Raw genomic sequence first — 14,401 nt, 5'->3', positions numbered from 1 at the left:
AGGCAAATAGTTGATCCAGCATCGAAAAGTTGACCAGAACGCTCTTGTAACAACTTCTGTTGATCAGGCAGAAGCTCTTCAATTAATTTCAAACCTTTATTTTTATTGTATGCTAGTAAATTACACTCTGATGTACTTGAACAGCCAACTGAGCAAAGTGGAAATTCATCTGATCTTTCTGGATCCATTGATGACCATTAGCATCAGTTCAACAAACGCATTTATTCTTGCAATCAGGTTTTCAATGGGTAAAATTTTACTTCAGTCTAAAGTGATTAATATCTTCATTTGTGGCATTTAATTCAATATAAATGAGCCTGTTGGTGCAGGTGCGAGTTTCTTCAACAAGAAGTATGTATACAATGGTTTCCACCCTGTTTTTTAGTTTACTTGATCACAGTTTTATAACAATGTTTAAAGAAAACTTCTTTAGCCAATTAGACTTTGCCAATTATGATTGGTGAACCCTGTTGCAAGGCAGAATTGTTTGTTTCATTGCCCAATTGTATGCTTCTGGTACCTCCTGGCTCCTGAGTGTCTGTTGCTAGGCTTACTTTGATGCCTACAGTTCACTAAGAGGTCAAACTGTAGCAAGGGTGAAGAAACACCAGCAACAGACACTCAGACGCTTTGCAACAGGGTCCACCAATCATAATGGGCCAAGTCGGTCATCCTGACTGCAGTTTTCTTTAAACCTGTTATGAAACCTGGCCTCATCCTTCCACATCCTAAAAAACATTCCTGTTTTTTAGTTTTCTTGAATACAGTTTTAACATAATGTGTTCTTTATTTTAAAAAATTGGTGCTTTTTGAAAGAAGAATCACTTTTACTACACTTGTATCAAGGGTGTAGTGAAGAAATCACAGGCTGATGCCCGCAAACATTTGAGGGCATTTTTGCAATCCTTATATGAAGAGACTCCAAAATGAAAACTACATATTCTGATAGAAGGAAATCTGCTCTAATGGTGCTAAAAGAAAGAATATTGAAGCTGTCCCACTGGAGATCAAGGGCATCAAAGATGGCCCAAAATGGGCAAAAATGCTTTTTATACCAACTTGAACGCTTATAATTTTTCAACCACTTGAAGGAAAGTGCTGCAAATTGGAATGCCTCATTACAGCCGTGCATTTAGTACACCTATCAAAAATCAACCTGAAAGGCCAACTAGTTTAGAAACTACAGCAGCCTCAACTCGCTGTAAATTGATTTTTGCCGTTTTTTTGGCAAAGTTTGAGTCTAAACCATTCAAAAAGTAAGAGGACTAGGAACATGGGGTTTTGCCAGTTCATTAAGCCTTAAAAGTAGTGCAGGTTCTCCAAATATGCCCCTTGTACTACTAAAACTTTTACAGCTTCAGGAATTTGGCCCAAAATGTCATTTTTGCTCAGGCGACATTTTGCAACCATTTACTTGAGGTCCCCTAGAACCTCCAATTTTTAGTCTTTTGAACTAAAATTTTGCACAGCTTAGTTTTTTTTATCATAAAGAAACTATGTACCAAATTTCATCAAAATCTGAGATGGTGAGGTGGGGACCCCTGGTCCACTTGACACGGAATGACTCAGAGCACAGAACTGAAAGTGCCTCCCTAAAACAGCAAAACGAAGGAAATGCTGATGGGCCTCTCGAATCGGCACGTGCAGATACGCTTCTGTGAGATCCAGTGACGTGAGAAATTCTCCCTGACGAACAGCCACTATGACCGAGACACAGAGGCTCCATGAGGAAGGATGGCACCTTGAGCGCCCCATTGACACTCTTGAGATCTAAAATGGGTCGAAACTGGTCCTCCCTTCTTCGGCAACACAAAGTAAATGGAACAACCACCCATTCCCAGCTCGTGCCGAGGAACGGGTGCCACTGCTCCCAACTGGATTAAGCAACCCAGAGTCTCTTGAATAGCCTTTAACTTGACTCAAGAGTGACAAGGAGAGGGAAGAAACAGATCCAGCAGTGGGTGCTCGAACTCGAGCGCATAACCATCGCGAACGACCTCCAGCACCCACTGATCTGAAGTAATTTGGGTCCACCCCTGATAAAACAGACGAAGTCGCGCCCCGACCTTCACCAGAGGCTGGACCCGCACACCTTCATAAGGAGGACTTATTACCATTTCCAGCACCTCCAGAGGAGTCCCGACCTCCTCGAAAGGACTGCGTCCGCTGGAAAAACTGGCTTTTAGAAGAAGACACAAATCTGCCTGGCCTGTACCCGCCTCGCATTCTTAAACCGACCTCTAGCCGAACCACCTCGACTAGCCGCCTTAGGCCGTAACTCTGGCAACCGTGAGACCTTGGTATCCCCAAGACCACTCATCACTTTATCCAAGTCCTCTCCAAACAACATAGAACCTTTGAAAGGTAGAAAACACCACTTTGCTTTAGAGGCCGCATCTGCCACCCAGCCCCTAAGCCAAAGAGCCTTGCGAGCTGTCACCGCCAGAGCCATATTCTTAGCCGAAGCCTTTAGCAAATCATAAAGGGTGTCTGCCAAAAACGAAGCCCCATCTCCAATTTGGCCAGGTCCTGAACCAAATCCTATCTAACGCAGGCTCATCCAAGAGCTTCTCTGCCCAATGGAAACAAGCTCTGGCTACCAAGCCCCCACACACAGAAGCTTGCAAGGCTGAAGCCGACAAATCAAAGCTACGCTTCAGAAAGGACTCTAGCTTCCTATCCTGAGGATCCCGTAAGGTTGTACCGCCATCCACCGGAATGGCCATAGCCTTAGTAACCGCCATAACCACCGCATCCACAGTAGGTGGTTTCAGGAGGGCCAAATCTTCCGGAAGCAAGGGATACAGACGTGCCATAGCCCTAGACACCTCACAAGCAGCCTCCGGCACAGACCATTCCTGAAAAACCTTGTCCCTGATGTCTGAATTCATGGGAAAGGAATGGGAGGCTCTCCGAATCCCCTTAAACAAGGGATCTACCTGGGGTCCCTCCGCACAGGTCGTGGCCGCCGGAGCAAACTTCAAAGTAGAGATCACCTGATCAATGAGCTCTAACAACTCCTCCTTATGAAAAATGCGAACCACTGAAGAATCTTCCACAGGCCTTAGCCCATCCTGATCCTCAGACACATCTAAGAGATCCTCCTCTCCTGGGTCACTCCAAACGTCCGATCCAGGCAGAGAAAGTATCTCCATAGGCTCCGAAATATCCACCCGTGGGCGCTTAACTCCCACTGAGCTAGCAGCCTCCGGGGAACAAACAGCCTGAGAGGGGCCAGCTCTCCAGGCATTATACAGAGACCAAACAAACTCGGGGGGGGGGGGGGGGGGGGGGGAGAGAGAGAAAGAGCCAGCCCCCCTCCCCCGACGTTGCTGAAGCCCCAACACTGCCCGCAGTCTCCGTGACAGACCCCCCTCGCTCCCGAGGCAGCAGGTCCATCGCGTGACCCGTGGCTAAACTAGGCGCGCTTCCCGCCACACACGGATCCCCCGGCGTCAGTACGGAATGCGCGGCCAAAAGGGCCGCTCTTCCCGCCAAAAACGGCCCCACCGTTGCCGGCCCAGAATGTGCGGTCAAATCGACGCACAACACCTCCGCCGACTCAGGGGAAAGCACGGTGGGCAAGAGCGCTGACAACGTAGGCTCCCCACAAAATTTACATTGGCCACCTTTCACTTCAACGCCGCGCTTTGCGCAAAACCGACACCTCACCGGCTTAGACATAATGGCCACGAACACAATAAAAACAAACAGTTGCTTTGTGCTCTGACAGATTAATAGGCAAAACCGCCTAAGGCAAGAACGCCCTTGAAGATGTTTTATCTCTGGACTGCCACAAGAACGGCCAAAATAGCCGCCTTTTAAAAACTTTTTTTTTTAAAACCTCGTTGCTGATGCCTAAACGCCTCAAGAGTACAGAATGAAGTCTGTAGCCGAGGTCAAGAAGTCCTCCAGAGGAAGAGCACAGGGGGAGGGACCCGGCCACCCAGGTGTGACACCCCACAGGGAATAAGAAGCCCCTTAGGACTTACACCCTGTAATAATGATCCAAGTGTGGGTTCTCTAACATTTACAACCCAACCTAGAAACCCCAAACGGGCCTACCAGACTGAGTACACTGCACAGGCTGCACACATCTACCCTCTACTGAGACTGAGAAAATACTGGTTAGTAGAAGGTCTGCACAGGCTACTTGTATAAGAAGTTTTAGTGTTCTCAGTCTCCCTCTGCTGGTAGGAGTGCATAACCCAAGCGTCTTGAACGGTCTGGAGGATTGCTGAGGAATGGCAGATTTTAAATAACCAGTCGGTGCTGTACAAAACGTTTCCCTGTATAGTTTGTAGCTATACTGACTGCAGACATAGTAATCAATTAAAACCAAGGAAAATACTAGTGTATTAGCACTGTTTGGAAGCTTACCTTATTGCCAAGGATTTTTTGGACTGGCTCAGGATCATCAAACACCACAAAGCCAAAGTTAGGGAGTTTACCTCCACTGTTGATACGAAGCTCAACAACATTTCCATAAGCTATGAGGGGGGGGGAAAATAATTAAGTTATAAAATAAACTAGTAAAAAAGGCACGTTTCTGACACAAATGAAATGGGCGCTAGCAAGGTTTTCCTCGGAGTGTGTATGTGTGAGAGATGGAGTGTGTGTGTGAGTGAGAGATGGAGTGTGAGTCTGGATGCGAGGGTGTCTGTGAGAATGAGAGTGTGTGCAAGTGCGTATGTGAGACAGTGAGCGTGTTTCACACAGATACAGGGTGTGCGAGAGAGAGTGTGTGTCAGACACAGACTCTCTGTGAGACTGAGTGTATGAGACCAAGAGTGTGAGTGACTGTGTGACACACAGAGAGTGAATGTGATACAGTGTGAGACAGAGTGTGTGAGAGCGAGAAAGAAAGACACTGACTGTGAGAAAGTGTGCGTGTGTGACAGAGATACCTCCCCCCCCCCCTGGTGTCCGGCCCCCCCCCCCCTTCCTCCCTCTGTCTGGTGTCAGGCCCCCCATCTCTCTCTGGTGTCTGAGCGTTACTGTGCAGGACGCTGATCTCTGGTTGTGCTTCAAGGAACTGACCAATCCTATTTAATAGAATGCACCTCCAACATTCTGAAGCCGAGAAACCTCATGTGGTTGGTCACTTCTGCTTGTGACGAACCCGGAAGTACATGATGTCAATTCAGGAGATGGATACAGAGAGCAGGAATGCCTCAGCCATGCAGTCAGCTTCAGAATGTTGGAGGTGCGTTGTATTATATAGGATGATTACCCTTGACAAGGGTTGTTATAGGTGAAAGTAATATTAAACAGTTTATATTTAGTATGAATGATCTTTAAAAACTAAAACGTAAGAGGGCAACTTACTTTGGAAAAATTCTTTCAGCTCTGTTTTGTCAACATCATGAGGCAGGTTCCCAACAAACAACTGATGACTGTCTGGATACCTAATAGCACGCCTAGTATCCAATTCTCCCTGCTCACCCTCACGAACTAGAGAAGGAAAGAACACAAGGAGCTGCAAGCAGAACTTACATATCTGGATTCAAACATTCCATACCACCATCCTATTATGATCTTGTAGCCCTAAATATAAAATCGAACACTAAATAGTTAGAAAGGAATGGAAGTCACAAGCACTTTTTCCTTTGAAAGATGAGGGTGGCATGGTCAGCCTCAACATTACTGCTAGCAATTCCCATATGCAATCAAAACATTTAAAAGCAGATATTCAAAGCTATGCTCAGCCATCAGTGAACGTGTAACTTCTGAAAATACACAAAACATATATGGATAAGTAACAATATTCTAACAAGATAAACTTATGCATTTTGTTTAGGTCTACTGAATAGCAGGCCTAAACAGATAATGCGGTCACTATGCTAGACTATATATATTCAGCACGCATAGTACAGAATTAGTTTAAAAGGAGAAATGAGTTCTAACCTGCTAATTTACTTTCCTTGAGTCTCTCCAGACCATTCCTGATGAGTGGGTCATATGTTCTCTTACCAGCAGAGGGAGACAACTACTACCTAGTGACACCTGTATAAGGGACTGTGCAACTCTGACCTGCTCAGTATTTCACAGGGCCAAGCATTAAAAAGAGACCAAAGAATCAAAACAAACAGTGAAACCCCCCAAAGTAACCCTTGAAAAAGAAGTGAGCACCAAACCAACATTAAACTGGGACGCTTGCTGCTCCCAGACCCAACGTGACACCTGCAAATTCCACACATTCTTCCAGGGCGGGGTCCAGGAATGGTCTGCAGAAACTCAAATAAAGTAAATTAACAGGTACAATTTAATCTCTCCTTCCTTGTCTGCTCTAGACCATTCCCGATGAATGGAAAGTACCAAAGCAGTACTCACCAATGTGGGAAAGTCCCGGATCAACATGGAAGCCCCAAAGAAGCATCCCACCGAGACTGAACATTCAATCTATAATGTTGGACAAAAGAATGCAGAGAAGACCCAAGTAGCAGCCCTGCAAATACCCTGCAGAGGAGAGAATGCTCCGCCCAGGAGGCTGCCTGCACCCGAGTAGAATGCGCCTGCAAGATCGCTGGCACCGTCTTAACACACAGTAAGCAGACAAAACAGCCTCCTTAATCCAGCTAGCGATCAAGGTATTAGATGCCACCTGTCCTCTTGTGGTCTCTCAAACACAAAAAGCCGGTCCGTGGATCAAAAATCCTCACTTCGGCGGATGTACCACTTCAGCGCCCTACCAACATCCAGCCTATAGAAGGAAGAAGCCGCCTCCTGTGAAAAGGAAGGCAATAAAGCAGACTGACATGAAAAGGGGAAACCACGTTAGGCAAAAAAGATGGGATCGGTCTCAACGACCTCTTTTCCTTAGAGAAAACCAGAAATGGCTCCCTGCACGACAAAGCTTGTAACTGAAATATGCTGCCCCGACATGATAGCCACCAAAAACACCACTTTGATAGAAAGATCATTAAGGCTGGCCTGCTGAAGAGAATCAAAAGGGACAGCACCAAATTGAAATCCCAAGGGGGAACTGGTTGGACAAAGAGCCAAATCTCTACACCCTGGAAGAGGACACATCTGGATATAGCGCCCAACGCACACCCCTGCAACAGGCCCCCAAAACAAGCCACTGCCGCCAACTAAGGGAAGACAACCCCTGTGACTTTGGGCAAGTCACTTAACCCTCCATTGTCCGTGGTACAAATACGTATCTGTATATAATATGTAAACCGCTTTGAATGTAGTTGGGAAAACCTCAGAAAGGCGGTATATAAGTCCCATTCCCTTTCCCCAAACCATACTGAAGAAAATCCAGAAGCTGATCGACCACCGCCCGAAGGGGAACTACCTGTCTTTCCTCACGCAAGTCCTCAAAGATATACCAGACTTGAACATAGGCCAAAGAAGTGGACCTTCTTCGAGAACTTAAAGGATATGAATCACCCCAGAGGAATAACTCTTCTTCAGCAACCACGCCTACTCAACAGCCAAGCCGTAAGCAAGAACTGACCCACAGTGGGCATTAGAATAGGACTCTGTCTCAGTAGACCGTCCTGCAGAGTAAGACGAGTTGGATCGCCCACTTGCAACTACAGCAGGTTTGCATACCAGGGCCTACATGGCCAGTCGGGGCCCACCAAGACCACCTGACTGCTGTGCCCGCAAAAGTGTTGAAAAACACAACCAATAAAACGGCTATAGAGCAAATGCAAAAACAGCAGACCCTGAAGGGACCAAGGCTGAGCCAACGCATCCAGCCCCTCCAACAGCTCCTTCCTGCGACTGGAAAAAAAAAAGTGCTCTCAGCCTTGGAAATGTCCATGATCGGAGGATCCCAACAGTTGACTATAACCTGAAAGGCCGCAGGAACCAGACTCCACTGACTGAGGTAGTCTGCTTTCAGATTGCTGACCCCTGCTACATGGGCCACAGACAGTAAGTGAATGCTCTGTTCTGCCCAGGCCTTGAGAAAAGCCGTTTCTCGTGCCAAACAGAAGGCTCTTTGTACACCCCCCCCCCCCCCCCCGGCCGACTGACATAGGGTACTGCCATCACATTGTCCGAGAGGACTCGCACATCCCGGAAGCGGACTAAGCGTTGAAAAGCCAACAGGGCGAGACATATCAACCGAGTCTCCAGGATATTGATTGACCATCATGACTCCTCCTCCAACCAGCGTTCCTGAACCATATGCTCAAAACAAAGAGCTCCCCATCCACAGAGACTGGCACCCGTCGACATCAGCATCCAATCTGGCGGGTCCAGGGACATGCCCCGACTCAAATGGCACTGGTCTGGCCACCACCGAAGCCTGAGATGCAAGACTACTACTACTACTAACTAGCATTTCTAAAGTGCTACTAGGGTTACGCAGCGCTGTACAATTTAAACATAGAAGGACAGTCCCTGCTCAAAGAGCTTACAATCTAAAAGACAAGAGAACAATCTAGAGGACGAGTGAACAGTTAATCTGATAGGGTGGATAGATTGGGGCATTCTATATATCTCGAGCGGTTAGGCGCCGAAGGCAGCATTGAAGAGGTGAGTTTTAAGCAGAGATTTGAAGATGGGTAGGGAGGGGGCATGGCGTATGGGTAAAGGAAGACTGTTCCAGGCATAGGGTGAGGCAAGGCAGAATAAGCGGAGCCTGGAGTTGGCAGTGGTGGAGAAGGGTACTGAGAGAAGGGCTTTGTCCTGTGAGCGGAGGTTACGGGCGGGAACATAGGGGGAGATGAGGGTGGAGAGGTAGTGAGGAGCCGCAGACTGAGTGCATTTGTAGGTAAGGAGGAGGAGCTTGAATTGTATGCGATATCTGATCGGAAGCCAATGAAGTGATTTGAGGAGAGAGGTGATATGAGTATATCGGTTTTGGCGGAATATAAGACGTGCCGCAGCGTTCTGAACTGATTGAAGGGGGGATAGATGGCTGAGTGGGAGGCCGGTGAGGAGTAAGTTGCAGTAATCAAGGCGACAGGTAATGAGAGCGTGGACGAGAGTTCTGGTGGTGTGCTCAGAGAGGAAAGGGCGAATTTTGCTGATGTTGAAGAGGAAGAAGCGACAGGTCTTGGCAGTCTGTTGGATATGCGCAGAGAAGGGGAGGGAGGAGTCGAAGATGACTCCGAGGTTGCGGGCAGATGGGACGGGGAGGATGAGGGTGTTATCAATAGAAATAGAGAGTGGAGGAAGAGGAGAAGTGGGTTTAGGAGGAAAGACGAGGAGCTCGGTCTTGGACATGTTCAGCTTCAGGTGGCGGTTGGACATCCATGCCGCAATGTCGGATAAACAGGCCGATACCTTGGCCTGGGTCTCCACGGTGATGTCAGGTGTGGAGAGGTATAGCTGGGTGTCATCAGCATAAAGATGATACTGAAAACCATGAGACGAGATCAGCGAGCCCAGGGAAGAGGTGTAGATTGAGAAGAGAAGGGGTCCAAGGACAGATCCCTGGGGAACTCCAACAGATAGTGGGATGGGAGTGGAGGAAGATCCATGGGAGTGTACCCTGAAGGTGCGGTGGGAGAGATAAGAGGAGAACCAGGAGAGGACAGGGCCTTGGAACCCAAAAGAGGACAGCGTGGCAAGAAGTAAATCATGGTTGACAGTGTCAAATGCGGCGGAAAGATCGAGGAGGATGAGGATGGAGTAGTGACCTCTGGATTTGGCCAGGAGCAGATCATTGCAAACTTTAGAGAGTGCTGTTTCTGTCGAGTGCAGAGGGCGAAAACCGGATTGAAGTGGATCGAGGATGGCATGAGAGGAGAGAAAATCAAGGCAGTGGCTGTGAACGGCACGCTCAAGTATTTTGGAAAGGAAGGGTAAAAGAGAGATGGGGCGGTAGTTGGAGGGGCAGGTAGGGTCAAGTGAAGGTTTTTTGAGGAGAGGTGTGACAACGGCGTGCTTGAAGGTGTCAGGGACAGTTGCAGTGGAGAGAGAGAGGTTGAGGATGCGACAGATGGCGGGGGTGACAGTATGGGAGATGGTGTTGAGTAGGTTGGTGGGGATGGGATCAGAGGAACAGGTGGTGCATTTCGAGGAGGAAAGAAGGCGGGAAGTTTCATCCTCGGTGATCTCAGGAAAAGAGAAGAAAGAGACCTGGGTAGGTTGGTTGAGGGAGAGGGTTAAAGGGTGAAGAGGAGGTGGTGGCTTGGTCGTGAACTCAAGGTTGATCTTTTGCACTTTGTCGCGGAAATAGTCGGCCAGTGATTGAGAAGAGAGAGAAGGGGGAGTAGGAGCGGGGGGCACTTTTAGGAGGGAGTTAAGGGTGGTGAAGAGACGACGAGGGTTGGAGCTGAGAGAATTGGTCAATTGGGTGTAATAGTCCTGTTTTGCACGGAATAGGGAGTGGAGGGAGGATAGCATGAATTTGTAGTGGAGGAAGTCTGAAAGGGTACGAGATTTCCTCCAGAGGCGCTCAGCGGATCGGGTGCAGGAGCAAAGGTAGACCTGGTGAAGCCACACTCGGCAAGAGCCTCTGATTGAGACTATTGCGCCAGCAGCACTGCCTGAAGAGCAGCTCTTGCCCAAGGCACCACTTCGATGGTTGCCACAATGGATCCTAGCACCTGCAGAATGTTCCATGTGGAGTCCGAAAAGCGAGGAGACAGCGAATCTGAGCCCAAATATTCTGTATTCTGTCTCATGTATTGAAATGTACCCCTACGTACTCCAATGTCTGGCTGGGGACCAGAAAAAAAAACCTCTTGGCTAAATTGACTATCCACCCCAGATGCTGGAGCAACTGTACTCCTCAAGCTGTTGCCTTCTGGCTCTCCTCGACCAACTTTGCTGGCAAAATCAGCCAATCATCCAGGTAGGGATGCACCAGAATGCTCTCCTGCTGAAGATGGGCTGCCACCACCATTACCTTGGAAAAGGGTCTCAGTGCCGTGGTCAGGCCAAAGGGCATCACCCAAAAGAATGAAGATACATATCTGTAGCAGGTATTCTCCGAGGACAGCAGGCTGAGACTGGGTGACGTCCACGGCAGCCCCCCCCCCCCCCCGAACGGAAATCTTCCTAGCAAGAAAGCTTGCTAGAGCCTTCGAGCGCGTGCACCGCGTATGCGCAGCCATCTTCACGCCCGTTGCGTGAGAGTCCCGACAGTTCGATACCAAAGCAAACAAGGACAAAGACAACTCCAAAGGGGAGGCGGGCAGGTATGTGAGAACAATCAGCCTGCTGTCCTCGGAGAATACCTGCTACAGGTATGTATCTTCATTTTCTCAGAGGACAAGCAGGCTGCTTGTTCTCACGACTGGGGTATCCCTAGCCCCCAGGCTCACTCAAAACAACGAAGAAAGGTCAATTGGGCCTCGCAACGGCGAGGACATAAGAATTGACCTACGAATAAACATCTAAGAGTGCAGCCTGGAACAGAACAAACATGGGCCTAGGGGGGTGAAGTTGGATTCTAAACCCCAAACAGATTCTACAGCACCGACTGCCCAAACCATAGTCCCTAAAGAATGTAAAGAAAACCACAGAAGGTATCCCACACCCCAAAAGCTAAAACATTGGATTTTAAAACTCAGATTTGTAACTTATGTCAAAGTTACCGAGAGAGCTTGTTTCCTCCCCGCTTCTGCACAGATACATTCAAGCTGTCTTGCCTTTGGAACCAGTTACCTCTTGTCTCCTGATTTTACAAGCTGTGAGTCCTGTTACATTGAGACCAGTCAGTGTAGAAGGTATTCAAGCAGGGTCTGTGTAGGACAAGAGCGAGGATCTAGGGCCTTGCTGTCACACCAGACAGCAAACCTCCTCCATTTGAAAGAGTAACACCTCTTCGTGGAATCTTTTCTGGAAGCAAGCAAGACTTGGAGACACCCTCAGAAAGACCCAAGGAAGTGAAGTCTACGCCCTCAACATCCAGGCCATGAGAGCCAGACACTGGAGGTTGGGATGCAGAAGCGCCCCCTTGTTCTGAGGGTTGGAAAAGAGTCCAATCTCCACGGTTCTTCGGAGGACAACTGCAGAAGAAGAGGGAACCAAATCTGACGCGGCCAAAAGGGCGCAATCAGAATCATGGTCCCGCCGCCTTGAGTTTCAGCAAAGTCTTCCCCATCAGAGGTATGAGAGGATACGCATATAGGCCTTTCCCCCAATGCAGGAGAAAGGCATTCGACGCTAGTCTGCCACGGGCCTGAAGTCTGGAACAGAACTGAGGGACCTTGTGATTGAGCTGAGCGGCAAAAAGATCCACTGAGAGGGGTGTCCCAAGCTTGGAACATCTTGCGGAGTACGCCCGAGTTGAGCGACCACTCGTGAGGTTGCATTATCCTGCTCAATCTGTCGGCCAGACTGTTGTTTACGCCTGCCAGATACGTGGCTTGAAGAAGCATGCCGTGCTGCTTGCCCAAAGCCACATCTGGAGGGCTTCCTGACACAGGGGGCGAGATCCGGTGCACCCCTGCTTGTTGATGTAGTACATGGCAACCTGGTTGTCCGAATTTGAATGATTTGATAGGGCAGCCGATCTCTGAAAGCCTTGAGCGTTCCAGACCGCTCGCAACTCCAGGCGGTTGATTCGAAGACCTTTTTCCTGGAGGGACCAAACTCCTTTGAGTGTGAAGCCCATTGACATGGGCTCCCCACCCAAGACGGGATGCATCAGTTGTCAGCACTTTTTGTGGCTGAGGAATTTGAAAAGGACGTCCCAAAACCACATTGGATCGAATCGTCCACCATTGCAGAGAATTGTGAAAAGCGGTGGACAGGGTCCATTGAGCTGATCTCATGTGAAGACAAGCCATGGGAGTCACATGAACTGTGGGGCCATATGACTGAGAAGTCTCAACATCTGCCGAGCTGTGATCTGCTGAGACGCTCTGGCCGTGGAGACAGACAGAAGATTGTCTGCCCTCGCCTCGGGGAGATAGGCATGAGCCGTCTGTGAGTCCAGCAGAGCTCCGATGAATTCTAGTTTCTGAACTGGAAGGAGATGGGGCTTTGGGTAATTTATGACAAACCAGAGTAGCTCCAAGAGTTGAATAGTCATCTGCATAAACTGTAGAGCTCCTGCCTCCGAGGTGTTCTTCACCAGCCAATCGTCAAGATAAGGGAACATGTGCACTCCCAGTCTGCATAGTGACACTGCATAGTGATGCTGCAACCACTGCTAGGCATTTTGTAAACACCCTGGGCGCAGAGGCGAGCCCAAAGGGCAGCACACAATATTGGAAGTGTCAAGTTCCCAGACGAAATCGAAGATACTGCCTGTGAGCTGGAAGTATCAGGTTTTGTTTATAAGCATCCTTTAAGTCCAGAGATCATAGTCAATCGTTTTTCTGAATCATGGGAAGAAGGGTGCCCAGGGAAACCATCCTGGCGCACACTGTTGATGCGAATGAGCGCGCTGGGGCTGAGCCTGAGAAGGCTGTCGGGAAGGTGCATTGTACCTACGCTTATTGAAAGCATACGGAGCAGTCCTCCTTCCCCGGAAAAACCTTCTACCTGTTGAGGTAGATGCTGAAGGCGTCTGGTGGGAGAGTTTCTCGAGGGCGGTTTCCTGCTGGTGGAGCTGCTCTACCACCTGTTCGACTTTCTCGCAAAAAATATTATCGCCCCAGCAAGGAACATCCGCAAGCCGCTGCTGGGTTCAACTGTCCAGGTCAGAGGCATGCACCCATGAGAGTCTGCACATCACTGTACCTTGAGCAGCGGATCTGGATGCAACATCAAAAGTATCGTAAATACCCCTGGACAGGAATTTGCGACACGCCTTCAGCTGCCTGACCACCTCCTGAAAAGGCCCAGTGTGCTCCACAGGAAGCTTATCCACCAAGTCTGCCAGTTGCTTCACACTGTTCCGCATGTGAATGCTAGTGTAGAGCTGGTAAGACTGAATTTTGGACACGAGCATAGAGGACTGATAAGCCTTCCTCCCAAAAGGGTCCAGAGTTCTAGATTCTCGTCCCGGGGGCGCCGAGACAAAATCTCTAGAACTCCTGGCTCTCTTGAGAGCGGAATCCACAACCATAGAGTTGTGAGATAACTACGTCCTCATCAACTCAGGTTCTCCGTGAATCCGATACTGGGACTCAGCTTTTTTGGGAATGGTGGGACTAGTTAGTGGTTTCATCCAGTTCCTAAGCAATGTCTCCTTAAGGACATTATGCAAAGGGCCAGTGGACTCCTCCTTAGGTGGCGAAGGATAGTCAAGGACCTTGAGCATCTCAGTCCTGGGCTCATCCACAGACACCGCAGGGAAGGGAATGCCCACAGACAATTCCTGGACAAATGGAGAAAGACTCTCCGGGGAGAAAGCTCTCTTTCTGGAAAAGGAGTAGGATCAGAGGGAAGACCACAAGACTCCTCAGAAGAGAAATATCTGGGATCCTCCTCTTCCTCCCACGAGGCATCCTGCTCAGTATCGGACAAGAGTTCTCTGACTGCAGTCCGAAACCGGGCCCGTCTTGACGCCGAGGAACCACATCCTCAATGATGT

At 48.9% G+C, this 14,401-nt stretch overlaps 1 protein-coding gene across 2 annotated transcripts in view; it reads right to left on the bottom strand.

The window, feature by feature from the left end:
- The window catches only part of G3BP1 (G3BP stress granule assembly factor 1), a 149,471-nt gene that overhangs the window by 9,255 nt on the left and 125,815 nt on the right, over positions 1-14,401 (bottom strand). For both annotated transcript variants that reach the window (XM_030211488.1, XM_030211487.1), the window contains exons 10-11: positions 5,329-5,454; positions 4,381-4,490 (exon numbers count right to left, since the gene is read on the bottom strand). In XM_030211488.1, the coding sequence (XP_030067348.1) occupies positions 4,381-4,490; positions 5,329-5,454 (236 nt within the window). The remainder of the gene's footprint in view (positions 1-4,380; positions 4,491-5,328; positions 5,455-14,401) is intronic.

This window comes from Microcaecilia unicolor, chromosome 8 (assembly GCF_901765095.1).
Source record: "Microcaecilia unicolor chromosome 8, aMicUni1.1, whole genome shotgun sequence".
NCBI lineage: Eukaryota > Metazoa > Chordata > Amphibia > Gymnophiona > Siphonopidae > Microcaecilia > Microcaecilia unicolor.
This window is presented reverse-complemented; position numbering and strand designations above follow the sequence as displayed.